The sequence below is a fragment of the Chiroxiphia lanceolata genome, chromosome 4 (genome assembly GCF_009829145.1).
Source record: "Chiroxiphia lanceolata isolate bChiLan1 chromosome 4, bChiLan1.pri, whole genome shotgun sequence".
Lineage (NCBI taxonomy): Eukaryota > Metazoa > Chordata > Aves > Passeriformes > Pipridae > Chiroxiphia > Chiroxiphia lanceolata.
Window position 1 is genome coordinate 38,166,925 of NC_045640.1, and position 16,209 is coordinate 38,183,133.

General features: G+C 51.2%; 1 protein-coding gene and 1 long non-coding RNA gene across 3 annotated transcripts; one reads left to right on the forward strand and one right to left on the reverse strand.

Moving 5' to 3' along the window:
- Positions 1–851: 851 nt before the first annotated feature.
- On the reverse strand, positions 852–8,175 carry LOC116786445. 2 transcript variants are annotated; one of them, XR_004356935.1, is made up of 3 exons: positions 8,062–8,175; positions 6,091–6,183; positions 852–971 (listed from the first exon to the last, which is right to left on the reverse strand). It is a non-coding gene; the product is annotated as an uncharacterized LOC116786445 (long non-coding RNA). The 2 variants fall into 2 exon arrangements; XR_004356934.1 differs by lacking the exon at positions 8,062–8,175 and adding an exon at positions 6,612–6,800.
- On the forward strand, positions 7,601–9,905 carry HAND2 (heart and neural crest derivatives expressed 2). Its single transcript, XM_032687014.1, has 2 exons — positions 7,601–8,166; positions 9,202–9,905. Exons 1-2 carry the CDS (start codon positions 7,612–7,614, stop codon positions 9,298–9,300), a joined length of 654 nt encoding a protein of 217 aa, XP_032542905.1. The 5' UTR covers positions 7,601–7,611; the 3' UTR covers positions 9,301–9,905.
- Positions 9,906–16,209: the final 6,304 nt, after the last annotated feature.

The window sequence follows — 16,209 nt, forward strand, 5'->3', positions numbered from 1 at the left end:
GCGCTCCACGGGGACATCGGAGTCGGGGCTCTGTCCCCCGATGCCCTTTGATGCACTGGGTCGGATCGCCGGATGGCTACGGGCTGATGCTTGAACACAGCAGCAAAGGGCGGGCAGGAAAAAAAAAAAAAAAAAAAGATCCTTGGAAATGCTGAAAAGACCGGGAACGTATTGAACAAGAAACGATATTTTTCACACCAACACGCACTGCGCAGGGGCCTGTGGCACTCCCTTCCATATGTCCATCGTTCCGATTTCTGTCACTGTGTGAGCCTGCCCCGACACTCATTCTCTCAATCTCACACACGCTACGTACTCAATTAGCGCCTGTCTGAGCCCAGTATTACACACAAATGAGAGAGACCTCTTGTAAAACTCATGTTGATAATATTTTGAAAGGCGCTAATGCCTATGAGGGAGTGTGGATCACAGTCCTCTTCTGCAGACTGCTTTCTCCTAGTGCTAACACTTGAACGACATTGAGATCTCCCCGCTCTCGATTTTATAAATCAACTTTAGTTGGGAAAAACCGGGCTTGTTTTCTCAATGAACTGCCTGTAACCTGCAAGACCCTGGCATCTTACCTAGAGCATGTCTGCTTGCCCCTCTCCCTGGCCATCGCACCAGCTTCTGCTCACACATCACCGTCAGCCTGTTCATCTTGTATATGTGTGTGTATATATATAGGTATGTATATACGTATGTGTGTATATACACCTGGACGGGGATCAAAATAAACTTTTAGGGTATACCTAATAAAAAGTGAGCATTGTCTCTCCCCAGAGGAAAGAAATAGTGAAAAGCAGAAAAACAAAGTGTTGACTTAGTAAAATAAGTTCTGCACGGTGATGTAAAATATTTATTTTTGTTGTCGCATTTACACCCCCAGGTTTTGGCCGCGGCTCCGTTTTCCAGCAGGTCTGGGGAGGTACATGACACTCAGTTCTCCATTTTCCGGTTTCTTAACTTTCCTGAAAAAAATAGTAAAAAAAAAAAAAATTCCGGCTACAGTGAAGCAAATAAACATTTTACGTATCCACAGATAGGTTGTATCATCTGTACGAACAAATTACAGTACGCGGCCGCACGTTTCTTGTAAAGTCTCCGGTCTTCTGTTTATGTAATGCCATTTCTGTTTGTAATTATTTTATTTTAATTTTATGTCACTTTTAACAGAAGCCAGACCGGTTTTCCCTCCGTGTTTTGTATACAATGCTTTCTTTCTCGATAAGATGTTCTGTCCTATCTTTTCGGTTTTTTTCTTTTAAAAAGTGTTTATAGTTCCCCACGAGCAATTCTCCAGTATTTCTCCCTTGCATTTTAAGGACTTGTCCCTGTCTTGCTTTATTTGTTTGTGTGAAATTTAGTTTGAAAGGAGATCAGAGAGAGCAGGAGGGGTTTGTAATAAGAGAATGACCAAGCGACCTAAAGGCTGATTATATGTCATTAACTGGAGACTTGGTGTATCCAAATTACCAAAAAGACCTCACTCGGCCAGATCAATTACACCGAGATACGCATATAGGAATTGCGGTACGAGCTGATGCTTCCACCAAGTGTGCAGCCGACATTTGCAGAACTCAGTCGTTGAGTTTTCAGACTAGCTCCTGTCCTGAAGCCAGTCCCGGGCAAGCAGGAGCAGGGTGCAGTGCAGCAGGTACACGGCGCGGGGGGCACCGGCAGGACGACACCGACATTTTGGGGCTTGTAGTTAGGACCAAATTGCAGTTAATTTTCACTGCTCCAGAGGGATTTTCTTTTTTTTTTTAAACCGAGCGAGGTTACTTTTGATCTATGAATGCTTCTTAAACCCCAGCGTCTTTAAATGGAGACTTTACATGAAAAATGATAATAAAAGTGTTGATTTTGGTTAGCCTAAACCCACAGTGATGCCAACCTAACCTTTTTCTTCCTCCAATGTCAGAACTTCAGATAATGGAGGACAAAATATTCATTAATTAAGTCAATTCTATTCGTGAGCTATTTCCTCAGAGTCAAGCTCAAGAGCATCTTAAGACGCTCTTTTCCGGGAATGCAAATAATATTACACGGAAAAACAGTATGTTTCTCTGTATACATGTGCGTGTTTATACATGCGCATGCATAGGAGATATCTATATAACAATTCCAATAAATAGAGACACACTGCGTTCACTGCAGAATTTTGTAAGGTCTTTATTACCGTTCTTCTGACAAAGAAAGAGTCTCGTTTGGAGTTTGTACCGTTTTTCGGTTTTTTTCTGTGATTCCTGTCTAGGGTCTAAATGCAACTCTGGATCCTCAGTCACAAATATAAGCAATCCTCGAATAATTGCTTGCACATGCAGTGGTTAAGCGCGTAGGGTCCCGTGCTTACCGCCAGTCATTGCGACTTCATTGAGACTTACGAAATGGTCAGTATCTTGGGTTTTTCTCGTCCCTGGTCTTTTTCCTTTTTTTTTTCCTTTCTTTTTTTTTTTTTTCTGTATACAAAACGGCTGCGAGATTACCATGCCTGTAATATGTGGGCGTTCATCACCGATATTAGTAACGTAAACCAGTGTTCCTCTATCTCCAACAGCAGCAATTAATTCGGGCCTGCTGGGCCCGATCCCGCCCTCTGCCCTGGACGTTGAAATCCAGGTTGTGTGAGCGCAAGAGAGGGTGCAAGCAGGCCCATTAGGCACAAGTCCTTTTCATTAACCCTCACTGACATGTTGACCTTCAAATGATATTTCTCCGTGCCTCTTTTACAAAATCCATTTTCTTCCGGGTTTAGGTCTTCTCGCGAACTCCTAAGCAATGGCCCAGGGACAGGATGCGTTGCAGCCCTGGGTCACGGGCTGCTCCAGCGTCCCCAAATCCATCCGAGAACGATACCCCTTTCTAACACGTTTGGTCCCGGGTCAATGACATCACGCACTCTATAAATTCAAACGCGTCTCGGCTTTTGAAGCCGTGCACCGGGTGTTTGAGCGATGTGGTAGGCAGCTGGGAGGCAGGAGAGGGAACCGGCACCGCAGTGCTTTGGGAGCTAAGGGGAGGAGAGCCGTCGAGGGGGTTACCCGCCTAGGACAGCACCTCAAAAGCAAAGGACGGGGTGCCTGCCCTTGGGATGCTTCAGTCTGTCTGACTGTTTCTTTGCTTTAATGAAAACTACGAAGGGAGATCCCGGCGCTGCTGCACGGAGCAGGGACGGGCGGGTCTGCGGTCGGTACCGGGTACCGCAATGATGACGCGGGGCCGCCGCTCCCGCCGCTGCCCTGTCCCGGATGGCGTCCAGTCCCCCAAACTCGCCCCACCGGCATCGTACCCTCCTCAAAAGGAAGGTGCGGTAAAGAAGTAAATGAACGGGAGGCTCACTTCCCAACCCTCGGCGAGGCACTTCTCTGCCCCCGGCCTGCTCCTCAAAGGGCTTGTCGCGGGGTGGCTGCGGCGCTCCCAGCCAGCCAGCACAGGCGTCCCCAGCAGATGTGGGTTTCCGACCACCCAGCGTAGGTACCTCGTCCCCGTTTCCATGCGTTTTTTCCCGACTGATTCGGAGAAATTAGCTTAATTTGCAATTTAGTTTAATTCACATAAGACCGGAGGGGGGGTGCACAGCTCTATTGTTCTGTTATCCCAACTCCCATCCTACTTTTGGCCCGGAGGAGAGAAGTGACCTGACGATAAGCGGACCGGCGGCGACTGAGTGCCGGGGCAGGGCAGCGGGTGGCCCCGGCGGCGCTGAGCGGACGCCCTGCCAGCCACCCCCCGCCGCTGCCCCACTCCTCGGGCTCCTGCTGCCCACTCCCCGGGCGCCGCGGCGCACCCATCGGGGGGCAAGGGCAGCCCCATCCTCCCGCTCAGCCCGGGGAGAGCTGTCCTGCTGGAGAGGCAACAAAGGCAAGGCAAAAGCAAAGATACAGTCCCCCCCACCCCCTACAAAATAAAATAAACTTTAAAAAGCGGGAAGAGGAAGAGAAAACCAGCCTCAGCACAGTCACCACCAAAATTTCTTTATTATAGCAAGTTAGGAAAGTCCTGTCTGCCAGCAGAGTTCAGATAAATCGCCATCTAACATGCAACCATTTTGGCAGGGAAATAAAGTGACATAAGACTAGGGTTTCTTTTTCTTTTCTTTTTCTTTTTTTTTTCTTTTTTTTTCCCCTTAGTTGGTTGGGGTTTTTTATCCATGTGATCTGTGCACGAGAAAAAATATATTCAAATCAAAAAATGGAAGACCGGCAAGATACTAATGCTTTTTAGAGGACTGTGAGCATAGTATTGGGAAAGGTACTTTGTGCTGAAGCGGCTTTCAATGCGTGGATCAAACAGAAAAGGCTGCAACCCATGATCGGGCATCCTGAGTAGTGAAAAGCTGAGGGAGGACACAAGAGTTAAATTGCTCTAAAACTCGATTTATAAAACTCATAAACAACTGATAGGATAGGAGGAAAATATAAGATCCTGTTGGGTGCTTTATCTAGAGACCCTCTTTCTCCAAAGTTAATTAAGCAATAATGATGCTAGCTTTGGAGACTGGTGTTCTGATCGATATCTCCTGTACATTTTATTACTTTTTCTCTGTCTCATGTTTTCCGTTTCCTTCATCATGGAAGATGTTATCGGAATGATCGTAGTGGCCTGCCACAGAGACTGTCACAGTTGCAGTCCAGCCTGCAGTATATTGGAAAGCTCCTACACAAACAGAGAGAGTGCAAAGAAAGACAATCCCGTCTGCAAGCCAATATAACTTTCAGGCCTTGACAATGCCCGCTTCTTCTTCGCATCAAGTAAATATTGCAGCAAAATAAAACCGGAGAACCGCTGCAGGATCTGGGCGGATTTTCAGGCTGAGCTCTGCAGATATCGCATCCCGAGAAGCAGAGGCACGCTGCCTGGCCGCTCCGGGGCTCTGCTCCGCCTGCACGGTCTGCCCAGGTCCTTCCTTAAATTTAAAAATCCGCCCTGCAGACACGTTATTTCCTTAGGATATACATATGTGCGTGTGCGTATATAAATACAGATATGCATCAGTCGGTTACAAGTATGTGTGTGTACGTATATGTGTGTATACATCAATTCTACATCTGGACTAGTTTTTCACTTTCGTACTCAGTTTACACCCAGACGCTCACGCATATGTGTATATGCTTATAAAATGTACGCCTGCGTCTCCTCACTGTGCAAGTCCAGCTCTGCACTCCCCGTCCTGTAGAACCGCGGGGCCGGCGCCGCGCTTCGCCTTCGGTATTTCCCCGACGAATCTAGCTCCCCCGTACTGCAGCAGGCTGCTCCTTGGCGGACGGTCTCGTCCGCGGAGACTGCCCACTGCCTGCAGGGCATTTCCAGCCGAGAGCCCGCAGACTCACCCGCAAAGTCCCCGGGCCCCAACAAGCCCCTGTGTCCCGGCGGCACCCCGACGGTCAGCCCGTCGGCAGCCTCTCTTCGCGCCGAGACCGCCCGGGCTCAGTTTGCCTCCTCTACCCGGGCATTGAGCTGATTTTCGCCCTCTTCCCAGCACCCAGCGCTTCCCCCCGCGGTTTTTCTCACCGACTCTGCAGTGGGACCGCAGAGCACACCGAGTTGCTGCAGAAATTGGACTTGCAGCTCTTGCTGCTTCCTTTCACAGACTCCTCCATCTCTATCTTTCTCTTTCTTTAATTTATGACTTCTCAGCTCCTGTTGACACAGTTTTCCACACTGCCTATATTGTAAAATTGCATTGTAATATACACCGAAGCAGCCTAGACGTCAGCCAGCGCAGCTAAGGCTGGGTATTTGGTATTTCGCAGCTATTTAGTAATGCTCGGTTCCATCTGAAGATGACAACAATTCTCTTCGACTCCTAGTTATCCATGAGTTGCAGCTTGAGATCCATTTTTCTTTTGTAATGTCTTCAAACTTACCGAAGTAAAGCACCTAAATAACTACGAGACATTTCCTCCTGGCCTGGCCGTTAAACAAACATTTAACTACTCCTTTCGATAACTAAACCTGCTTTCTGCAAATGCAAGTCTTTTTTTATTGCAGAAGCAGGAATGCGGCGAACTATTTATTTATTTTTTTTTTTAGTAAAAGCTAGAAAATTAGTTGGGAACATGCTGTAAAAAATACTCTGTTACTTACCGATCATAAGAGTTAAAGAGGCATGAAACCCATTTCAGGCGCTTAAATCACTCGGGTGAACACTGGTGGAGATGCATAGGCACAGGCAGCATGCTGGAAAAGAATTGGTTAAAGTCAGACTTATTGTTAGTGTCTCAAAACAATTCTTTCTGAAAGAAAATACCGTCCCTGGCCAAACCCCGAACGCTCCGCTCCCTCGGTCAGTCAGCAGCCGCGCAGCCGGAGCCAGTCCGTGCTAGCCCGGGTCGCACGTCGGGTGACAGTCGAGGTAGAGTAGCTTCACCCCCTCCTCACGGGAACTAACAATCTCGCTGTGTATATTAACCAACAATACAAGTATAAGCCGGAGCGTTGTTGGGGCATGTCTGTCACAACCGGGCACCGATGGAGTGCGCTCTCCGGAGCCGGTTTTATTTGTTCTTCTACCGGACCGGCACAAAGCACTTTGCCAAAGCAACCTCAGAGCCTATCAAGTGCTCACATAGATTTTTGCCAAGAAATTCCTTGGATCCATACTGTACCTGGTTTGAGATTATCCGATATTTAAGTTTTAATTAGTTTGGGGGGGGTGTTATTGCTTTTTTTAATATCTTTTTTAATGTAGATTTTACTATAAGGCATCTGCTAAACACTTGCATTAACCTCTGCCTCCATGATAATTTTCCCCCCCTTGTTTTAATTACATTAGGGATGCGGAGGGGCAGCCAATCCTAAAAGAGGAGCTCGGCAATTAGCAGAGCGAACATCAAAAAGTTTTATTGCGGAGGGCGGCGGGCCCCGCCCCCGCCGCGACCATTGGCGGCCGCCGCTTCTGACGACATATATTAACCCGAGCGGCCCTAAACATGTAGCTGTACATGGAGATTGGGCCGGGGAGCCCTGCCAGTGCCCCGCGCCGCGCCGAGCCCTGCTGCCGCCGCGCCCGGCAGAGTGGCGCGGATGTCCCAGAGGAGCACCGGGGCGCTGACCCCCGCGGCGGGCAGGGCAGGGATGCGAGTGCCCGCCAGGCACTGACGGCCCCGCCGCCGCGCAGGGCAGAGGGGAGCGCCGCCCGCCCGCCCGCCCCGAACCGGGGGCGCATGGAGGGGGGCCGCGTGTAAGTACCAGCCGGCCGGGTCGCGACGGACTTGGCGAGAGAGGAGGGAAGAAAGAGGCGAGGAAGATCCCGGGCTGGGAAGCCAAGCCATTTTGTTTTGGTCGACATCTCTCCATAGCTTTTTATTATTATTTTTTCTGTGTGCGCTTCCTCGAAGACCCGGCCCTGGGCAAGGAGGAGAAGGAGGTGGAGGCACAACGCATGAGCGGCGGCGGCGGCGCCCGGGGAGGGGGGATCGCTCGGGCACCCGCGGGGACTTTGCAGCAGCGCCCTATGGAGAGGCAGCGGGCAGCAGGCCAGTGCTGAGGGGTGAGCGGCGGGCAGCATCTCCCGCCGCTGCGGCGGGGGGTGGGGGGCGGGCGGGGAGGGGAAACCTTTGTTTTGGGGCCCTGGGGGGGAGGGGTGGGGTGCTCTAGGGAGCGGGGATGAGTCTAGTGGGCGGCTTCCCCCACCACCCGGTGGTGCACCATGAGGGTTACCCTTTCGCTGCCGCCGCCGCCGCCGCTGCCGCCGCCGCCACACGCTGCGGCCACGAGGAGAACCCCTACTTCCACGGCTGGCTCATCAGCAGTCACCCGGAGATGTCCCCCCCCGACTACAGCATGGCTCTGTCCTACAGTCCCGAGTACGCCAACGGGGCGCCGGGCATGGACCACTCCCATTACGGGGGGGTGCCGCCCGGGAACGGCCCGCCAGGGCTCGGGGGGCCCCGGCCGGTGAAACGCAGGGGCACGGCGAACCGCAAGGAGCGGCGCAGGACTCAGAGCATCAACAGTGCCTTCGCGGAGCTGAGGGAGTGCATCCCCAACGTGCCCGCCGACACTAAGCTCTCCAAGATCAAAACCCTCCGTCTGGCCACCAGCTACATCGCCTACCTCATGGACCTGCTGGCGAAGGACGACCAGAACGGGGAGGCGGAGGCCTTCAAGGCAGAGATCAAGAAGACAGACGTGAAGGAAGAGAAGAGGAAGAAGGAGCTGGTCAGTGCTCCGGAACGGGACGGGGAGGGATGGGTCAGGGGAGGCGCGGAGACGAGGCTACTCGGCTGCCCGCCGGTACCCTATCCCGGCGCTCCCGGCGCCTGGCTGAGCAGAGTGGCCGGGAGATGTCCATGGGATACACCTCGGTCCCACTCGTCCCTGGCCGTAACTGCGGGCCAAAAGTGGGACAGCGCACAGCCGCGGGCGGCCGTCGGCGTCCGAATCCGAACTGGAGGCTAAGAGCAGCCGCGAGGAAAACGTTGACACATTAGGGCCCCCCGGGGAGGTTACTTCCCGGGCTGCTGCTTGTCCCGGATCCCAAACCGTGATCCCGCAGGAGACAAGCCTCCGCTCTCTTTAAATAAAAGTCTGGAGGCATGATTATCTGCTAAGCCAGCACGGCTTTAAAACGTCGGCAAGTACGAGGTTCGCAGCAATAGGCTTTCCTGCCCCTGCGCTCGGCGCTTCAACTTTTTTTATTTTTTACGGGATAGTCGGTTTAGGCAGCGCAAGCCCGATTTCGTGTAGGCCCTATGGCACGCTTGCGTGTGATTGATTCCCGCAGATTTGGGCTGGTCGCGAATCCGATGTTTTGCCTCGATAAGTGCCAGTGCCCATCTTCTCCACGCAATCAGGGAGGGGGTATGGTTTAGCCGAGACCTTATCGTAATCCCCATCACCCCGTGAACGACTGGCGCCGCTCAGCCTCCAGCCCGCTTCACCGTGCTCCAGGCGTGGAGGGCAGCGGGATGGCGCGGAGCGGGGATCGGCCTCCGCCGGGAACACGGGCAGCCGCGCACGACACAGGGCCGCTCCCACGGGCGGCTGCTTCGTTCGCGGTGAGATCCCATGGAGGGGGCCCCGCTATGTCCGCTGCAGCCCACAGGCCTCGACAGCAGCTCAGGTCTCCTCATAGTTTTCGATCTCGAGACAGGGCAGATGCGAACTAGAAAGGAGAGGAATATATCTAACCTTTTTTTTTCTCTGCTTTCCCCCTCCTGTTTCTCTCTCTTCCCTCGCATCCTGTCTCCCCAGAACGAAATCTTGAAAAGCACAGTTAGCAGCAACGATAAGAAAACCAAAGGGAGGACTGGCTGGCCGCAGCATGTCTGGGCTTTGGAGCTCAAGCAGTGAGCACGACAGGACTGGAGGAGCCGTCCTCTTAGTCTCGGTAGTGAGCTCTTCTCTGAGGACTCTTTGTATTTGGAATCGTCCAGTTTATTTATGTGCAATTTCTTCCCCCAACCCCCCCCCAAAATGTGGATATTTGAAGGAGAGGGAAAAAGCATTCCATATATGAAGAGGAAACTCCAGCTTGGTAAGGGGTAATGTCTCTAAATGTTTCGTGAATGTTATTTGCTCTGTATAAAACACATGGGGAAAACAGAACCATAGAAAAGGAAAAAAAAATCCCTCCCTGGCATTAGTGTGTATGTGAAGTGTATCTTTAATACTTGGCCTTTTGGATATAAATATTCATGGGATTATAAAGCTATATTTCAACAGAAGCAGTTGCACCAATGTTTCGATTGACTCGGTATTTAGTGTTGTAATTTTGTTGTGGTCGTTCGGTATTTGAAGATGTTTTCAACAGTTACTGGGTATGTGCACTTCCATCCGTAAGGGGAAAAGTGGAATCTAATTAATATTGAAGGTGTAAACGTTGTAAGTACTCAATAAACCACTGTGTGTGTTTTTTACAAAACAAAAGAAAAAAAAAAAAGAAAAAGAAAAAAAAAGAAAATCCAAATCTTTTTATGTTTTATACCTCAAAATGTTTTGAATAACAGCGTTGTTTATGGCTTTTTTTTTCATAATATTTAAAATATTCGGAAGTAAACTAAATTATAAAGATGGCTCCTAAGTTTATTTTTAAACAAATGACTGAGTGAAAGGAGGGGTAGAGGGAGGGATCGCTCAGCCCCGTGAGTGTTGAACAGAAACCGGCAGTTCAGCTGAGTAGGAATTCCTTGTGGTGGTGTTCTCCATGCAGGAGACCTACTGCGAACGGGAAATGGACAAGGGTGCAAACCCCGGGCGGGTCAGGAATAGCAGAGATGCGCGGTTTTCTTGCCGCCGGAGCCCGGGCGGCGGCGGTGCCAGGCGCGGGCCCGGAGCGGGGGAGGACCGCGGGGGCGGCTTCCCGGAGAGAGGCCGGAGGCAGGCGAGAGAGGCCGGCGGGCTTTTCTCGGAGTGATTATGTAGCAGGTAATTTTACGTCAAGGAATAAAGAGCGAACAAGGCAAGGGATTTGCGGAGGCGTACGGGGGGAGGAGGTGATGGTGTTGTAGGGAATATGTAAGATTTACAATGAGCTATGGTGAACTTAATATTAACTTTGTGGTTCCTAAAACTCTCCTGGGTTGCACGTTTCCAGTACGCTACAGCGAGTACAGTTTTTTTTTAACCTTTTTTATCTAACTGCAAACTGCTGCAGCTCTGGCTCTACTTAGTAGATTCACTGCTTTCTCAACAGGACCTCTCTTCCTTTTTGTCTCTCGCCCTGTCTATAGACTCCTTTACAAGGGTCCCGTTCCTAGGTCGGCAAGTTTTCTGCTCCCCAGTACCAGGGCGAGCTGCAGACATTCAGAGGTGGAAAATGCGTGGCGTGCTTCTCTATCATAGGCAGACAAGGGAAAAATTAAAAGGTTTTCACATAAGGAAGCTGCTCTATGTATTTTTGGCCGTTCCTGGTTAAGCACAGAGTTTTCCACCTTTTTCATAATGAAATTCGGGCTCGTATTTTAAATCATCTCAATTTAAACCAAGCTGGCTCTCTCTTCAGGTCCAAGGCTTCATACCTGCCTGCCTTCCCGTGCCGCCGCGCCTAAGGAAGTGGTTCCCGACGAGATCCGGCGTAAGCGTAGGTAGATGTGCAATTGCCCATAAAAAGATAAGGGAGCCCTTGCGCCGTTTAGTCGCCCCTGCTGACAGTGGGGAGGTTGCGGGGTTACAACAACCGGACAAAAGTGATGTGCCCTCCCTCCCGTCGGGTCAGGCAGCCCGGCTCTGCTCTCCGGCGTGGGTCTGTGTTTACAGGCACTTGCCTCTGTTTATAACACTTGGAGAGAAGAATCTCCCCCCTTGTTTGCTTTTACTTGCCCATTAGCTGTCCAGCTGATGAACTGGAGCTTCTCGCACTCCCCATTCTCTGCTCAAACAACTATTTTTTTTCCTTATAGCGGTACACGAAAGAATAAAAGGGGAGAGGGGTGGCTGCGAATGCTGCGGTGCGGCAGGTTCCAGGCAGCCTCTCTGCAGATGCTATGTCTTCCCTTCACCGAGTTACCAGGCTACAATTCCCCCGGGGAACGCGCGGCGGGGCCGGGGGCTAGCGGGCCGCTCCGATATGCGATCTCCGAATCGCCTGTCCGGTATTTCCCCCTCAATAATTTTCCAATTTTGAAACGTCAGATTATCAGAACCGTGAGCTCCTCTGGATCCACTACGGACTACCTCTTTTAATTGCTCACTAACGAGGATATTGCTATTTTCTCAGGAGCAGCCAGTCCCGCAGCTAAATCACAAGAGCCCTAGACAGGCCGGAGCCGACAAAAATGTGGGGTTTGACGTTAAAAGCTAAATGGGGAAGCAGGAGGTAAATTGATGGTAGATGAGGATGTCAGTGCCCTGGCCTCAGCTCTTCGCCGGCGGAGCCGAGGCCTGATAACAGTGGAGCGCTGCGCCCCGCTCCCTGCCCGCACCCGGGGGCATCACCGTCCGGTCGACTCGTCCGGTAATTCCTCGGGGCCAAAATATTTTTAGGAGCTTTTACCGAGGTGAAAGGCACGTAGGAGGAGGGACGGTAGCCTTCCCCACTCTGCAACTTTTCTGTGCGGGTGCGGGGAGGAAGAGAGAGGGGAGAGCAGAAAACCGGTGGAGAGCAGATGGGTCACTGAAGCCCTGTCACTGCAGACGGATTCATGGACCCATGAATGGCCTCGTTTCATGGCTGAGGGAGAGAGATCCTCTGCTCGGTCTGAAGCAACATAGCATTTTAATTTTCTTCTTCCCCTTGAAGAGGAACAGCGACAAACCTCCCTGGAGTGACATCCTTCTTCCCCTGCCCTCCCAGGGACCGATCCCTCGGTTTCCCCGGGATGCGGGCCCGGCTACATGCCCGAAACAGAGCGGTTGCCTCCTCTCAAGGAGGCAAGGACCTCCCTAGCGGCGGCGTGAGCCCCCGGAGACCCCGAGGGTGTTCGATTCGGGCAGACAGAAGCATGGGTTTTAAGAGTTCGTCCTGGTTTTGGGAAACATTGACGCAGCAAGGGACCGGCCCTGTACCCCTCCGCTGGCAGCACCCATCGGCAACCGGCAGTACTGAGTTTGGGGGGATTTTCAGCAATGTGCGGGACCCCTATAGGACCTCGTTGCTATCGAGTGTGGATGCCATGCCTGCATTCCTGTAGGCAAGGGAGATAAACAGTGGTGGGGCTTTTTTTTTTCCCTTTCGTTTTGCTTTTTATTGTGGGGAATTTGGTTTTTTTTCCCACTCCCCCGTCGTTCCCAGGAGCTCTTGTCTAGGTCAAAAGATTTTTGCAATAATTAGTGCTCATTTGCTGTCGTTGTCAAAAAGGTGTAACGGGGCCTCTCTGGTCAAGCCGCAGACACCCCCAGAACAAGCTCCGGGACATACGCGGCCAAATATAGGGATATAAACACGACCAGGGGATGCCGTGGAGACAGCATGAGCTTGAAAGGTGGGAGGGGAGGGGGGGAGAGAAGGTTAATAATAAAACCTCTAAGCAAAATATCCTCTTTTTTGCTCTTGGAAACCCAGTCTTAATCCTTTTTCACACGTACTCGCCCGGCGACTCACAAACACACAGAAGAAACCTCCAAGTAGCAATGGGAAGGAAACGCATTCTGCACGCCTACAGACATAATCCCCTCTGCTGTAACGAGAGGCTTATCGATGTTTTATGTATTTTTAATTTCGGACATTTTTTTCGGTCGGCCATGAAATACATGCCTTTGCAAACCAGCTACAATCTTTTCTGCTTTTAATTGGCCAATTACTGTTCGGCTGTTTCAGCTTCTCACAATGCAGAGTAAAGCAGAGTTGTTATCTGAATTATACGTTCACATAAATTCTAGCAAAGCCGGGTGATGCGCTGGGCCAGCGGCTCTCTGGGGTATCCCGCGCCTCCCTCTCCACCTTCCAAACCAGCGCGGTGTGTGTCTCCTTCCACAGCTTTCCCTCCCCCAATCCCATTTGCCTCTAGAAATACCATTGCTTTGATGATGCGATTTTAGAGCATTGATTACAAATTTATTCTCAGACACTATATAAGTCTTTATATCTGCTATTAGAGACATCTGGGAATGATTAGAGCCGTCCCTCCCCCGGCTCTGCTCCCTCTATCTTGCAGCGAGGAGCTAGAGACATGTTGACGTCAGATCAGACGGCTCGGAGCCATCCTGCTCTCCACTTGGGTGTAATCACGGCGACGCTTTCCAAGCCCCGGCCCGGTCGCGGCCGCCAGCTGGGATGCGGGTGCAGCGGGACGCGACATTCCCGCCCCGGGGCTCCTCGGCATAGCCCAATTTCGAGCCCCCGAATTCTCCGGCACTTCTGGAGTTTGCCGCCGAGGTTGTTTGTTTATTTGTCTGTTTGAGACTTTGAGAAAGCAAAAGCTGTGCATTCCGCGGGCGGTGTTATTCCTCCACACCCCCCTAGCCCTCCCCCCCCCCAAATCCCAGCCCAGCTCTTGCTTTATCTCAGCTCAATTTCTCCCGGCGCATTCGCTCACAGCGCTGTCTTCCAAAATAAATATCGAGCCAGGCAGATTTCCACCTTATGTCTTGGCAGGGAGAAATTAGCCAAACAAAGTGTAACGCTTACGTGCGGGCAGTCGCAGGCGGGCCGACACCCCGCTATCCAAAGTGGTAGCCAGGTTTACAACAAGCAGGGAGAGTTGGAGGCTGCTCTAAAACAAGACGATTCCCTACCCAAACGGCAGTGCTGCTGTCGAGGAGATGGCTTTGCACCTGCTATTAAATCCTAATGAATTGCCTCTAATTGAGATCTGGGGCTGGCTGACGGTAACGCCGAGCAGCCAGTTTGGAAGCCCTGGCTCGCGGGGCCCCGAGACTAAGTTTGCTACTCTTATTTTCACAAACTTTTAACTTTACGGTTTTTTTATGTGTCCTACCACTCCTTATTTTTTTCCCCTAAGGAGATAAAAAAATAATAATTGAATAAATACAACTTAAGCCTCCGCTGGCTGTTAGCACTCTTGGACGGCTGACACTTGTTCAGCTGTACATTACAATCAATGCTACTACCAGGAAGGAGCGGGCGGGGGTGTGGGGGTGGTGTGTGGATGAGAAAGCAGTTGATTTAGTCTCCAGAGGAAAAAGATAATGTTAGACTGTTTATCTAAAGGATTAAATTCTCGCTGTAAAATACGCTTGCCAGGAGGAGGGAGAAAAGGAAACAAAAAAAAAACCCCGTGTGACCTTAAAAATAAATTAAAAATACTTCTATTTCTTTGTTCCAGCAGAATAAAATAAAATAAAACCCCTAATATACCGCAACGCTCCGCTGTGTCTATCTGTAATCTCGAAAGGAAAAGGAACTATTTCCTTTCTGAATCAGTGCAAACGGTATGCTGTGAATTCGGCTTCCCGCCACAGCCACCGACCCCGGAGGTCGGGAGGGGTAAGTGAATTAAAAAAAAAAAAATGTAGACGTAAAAGCAAAAAAAAATGACCCTATGAAACAAATCGAAAAAAAAATCCCAGCAAAATCCCATCGCTGGGCTTTACAGGAGAGCTCTGACTGGTGACGGCTCTGTGGCAGGGCTGAGATTGTCTCCCCGGTACCTTTCCCCTGGGAGACTCCGACCCTGGAGCCTTCTTCCCATAGGCGAAGGCCGGGCTAACCCTGGGGGGAAGCAGGGCAAGGCACAAGGGTCTGCAACCCAGCGGGCCGGGGGCTAGGTACGGCTGCCGCCAGTAGCGGGCTTCTGGGAACAGCAGTAATGTGTTAGCGAAAAAATGGAGATCAGCGTGCCCACATCTCGTCCATTTGCTAACCGTGGAGGTTGTTCAAAACAGGAACAAGCCCTTGAGTTGCCCAAAGGACTCGGGAGAAAAATGTATAATTCTATTTTCATGTACAGCAGTAGAGTCGTTTTGCCGGCCCTGTCTGTTGAACAAACATGTGGGGGTAATAGAGAGGCCGACTCTCCTATAGGGGTCCCTATTTGCATGCCATATGTGGCTATAGGCTGCAACAGCTGCGTATAATGAACTTCTTTAAAAGCTAGATACTCGTGCAAACCCGGAGAAGTTTTTTTTTTAAAACTGGCCTAAAAGACAATGAAATGTGCTGCCAGAAAATACAGGAGGCGGAAGAGATTAAAAATAATAATAATAATAATATTAGGTCCTTCCCCCACAAGCCTCCAGCCCTCGCAAAATTCCTGGCAGCACTGCCCGAAGGAGGTCCCCGGCAGCTGGAGGGGTGCAGGAGGCCGGGGACGTCCGGGGGGTCGAGCGGCGACGCGGGGTGGGGGTGGGTGTCTGGAGCAAGGCTCGGCCTTGACTGCCTTTCTGCCAAATCTGGTTTTCATAGAGCCGCGCTGTAATTACCTAAAGCCATAACTGTCTCCGAAATTATTCATTAAAGTCAGTCCCGGGAATCTCGCCGCGCGAGGACATTTATGGCCTTTGCGCGCCCTCGGAGCGTGACATCGCCTCTTGCCCTGCGTCCTCAGCGGCCGCGGGTTCAGCATCGCGGAGGGGAAGGGGGAGAGGGTTTTTTTCTGTCTTGCCTTCCCCTCGGTGTGTTTGTTTGCGGGAGTTCAGGTTGCTTTCCCCCTTTTGGCGAAGGAGAGTGATACAGCCCGGCAGATACCTTGGGAGAGAGAAGGGTATTTTGGGGAGTTGCAGTGTTGTGCGGAAGATCATGTCTGTGCCCTGTGGTGCTGTCAGCGGTGACAGATCCCAGATGCAGCCGCTACTGTATGGCAGATTGAGTTTCTCAGCAGAAAACTCTCTCCCTCCCTCCCAAACGTCTTCAAAAACCTTCTC

Bases quoted from the DNA above. Each gene is read 5' to 3' on its own strand.
- HAND2 (XM_032687014.1), top strand. From the start codon at position 7,612: ATGAGTCTAGTGGGCGGCTTCCCCCACCACCCGGTGGTGCACCATGAG. The intron at 8,167-9,201 runs GTCAGTGCTCCG...CTGTCTCCCCAG, and splicing joins AGAAGAGGAAGAAGGAGCTG to AACGAAATCTTGAAAAGCAC.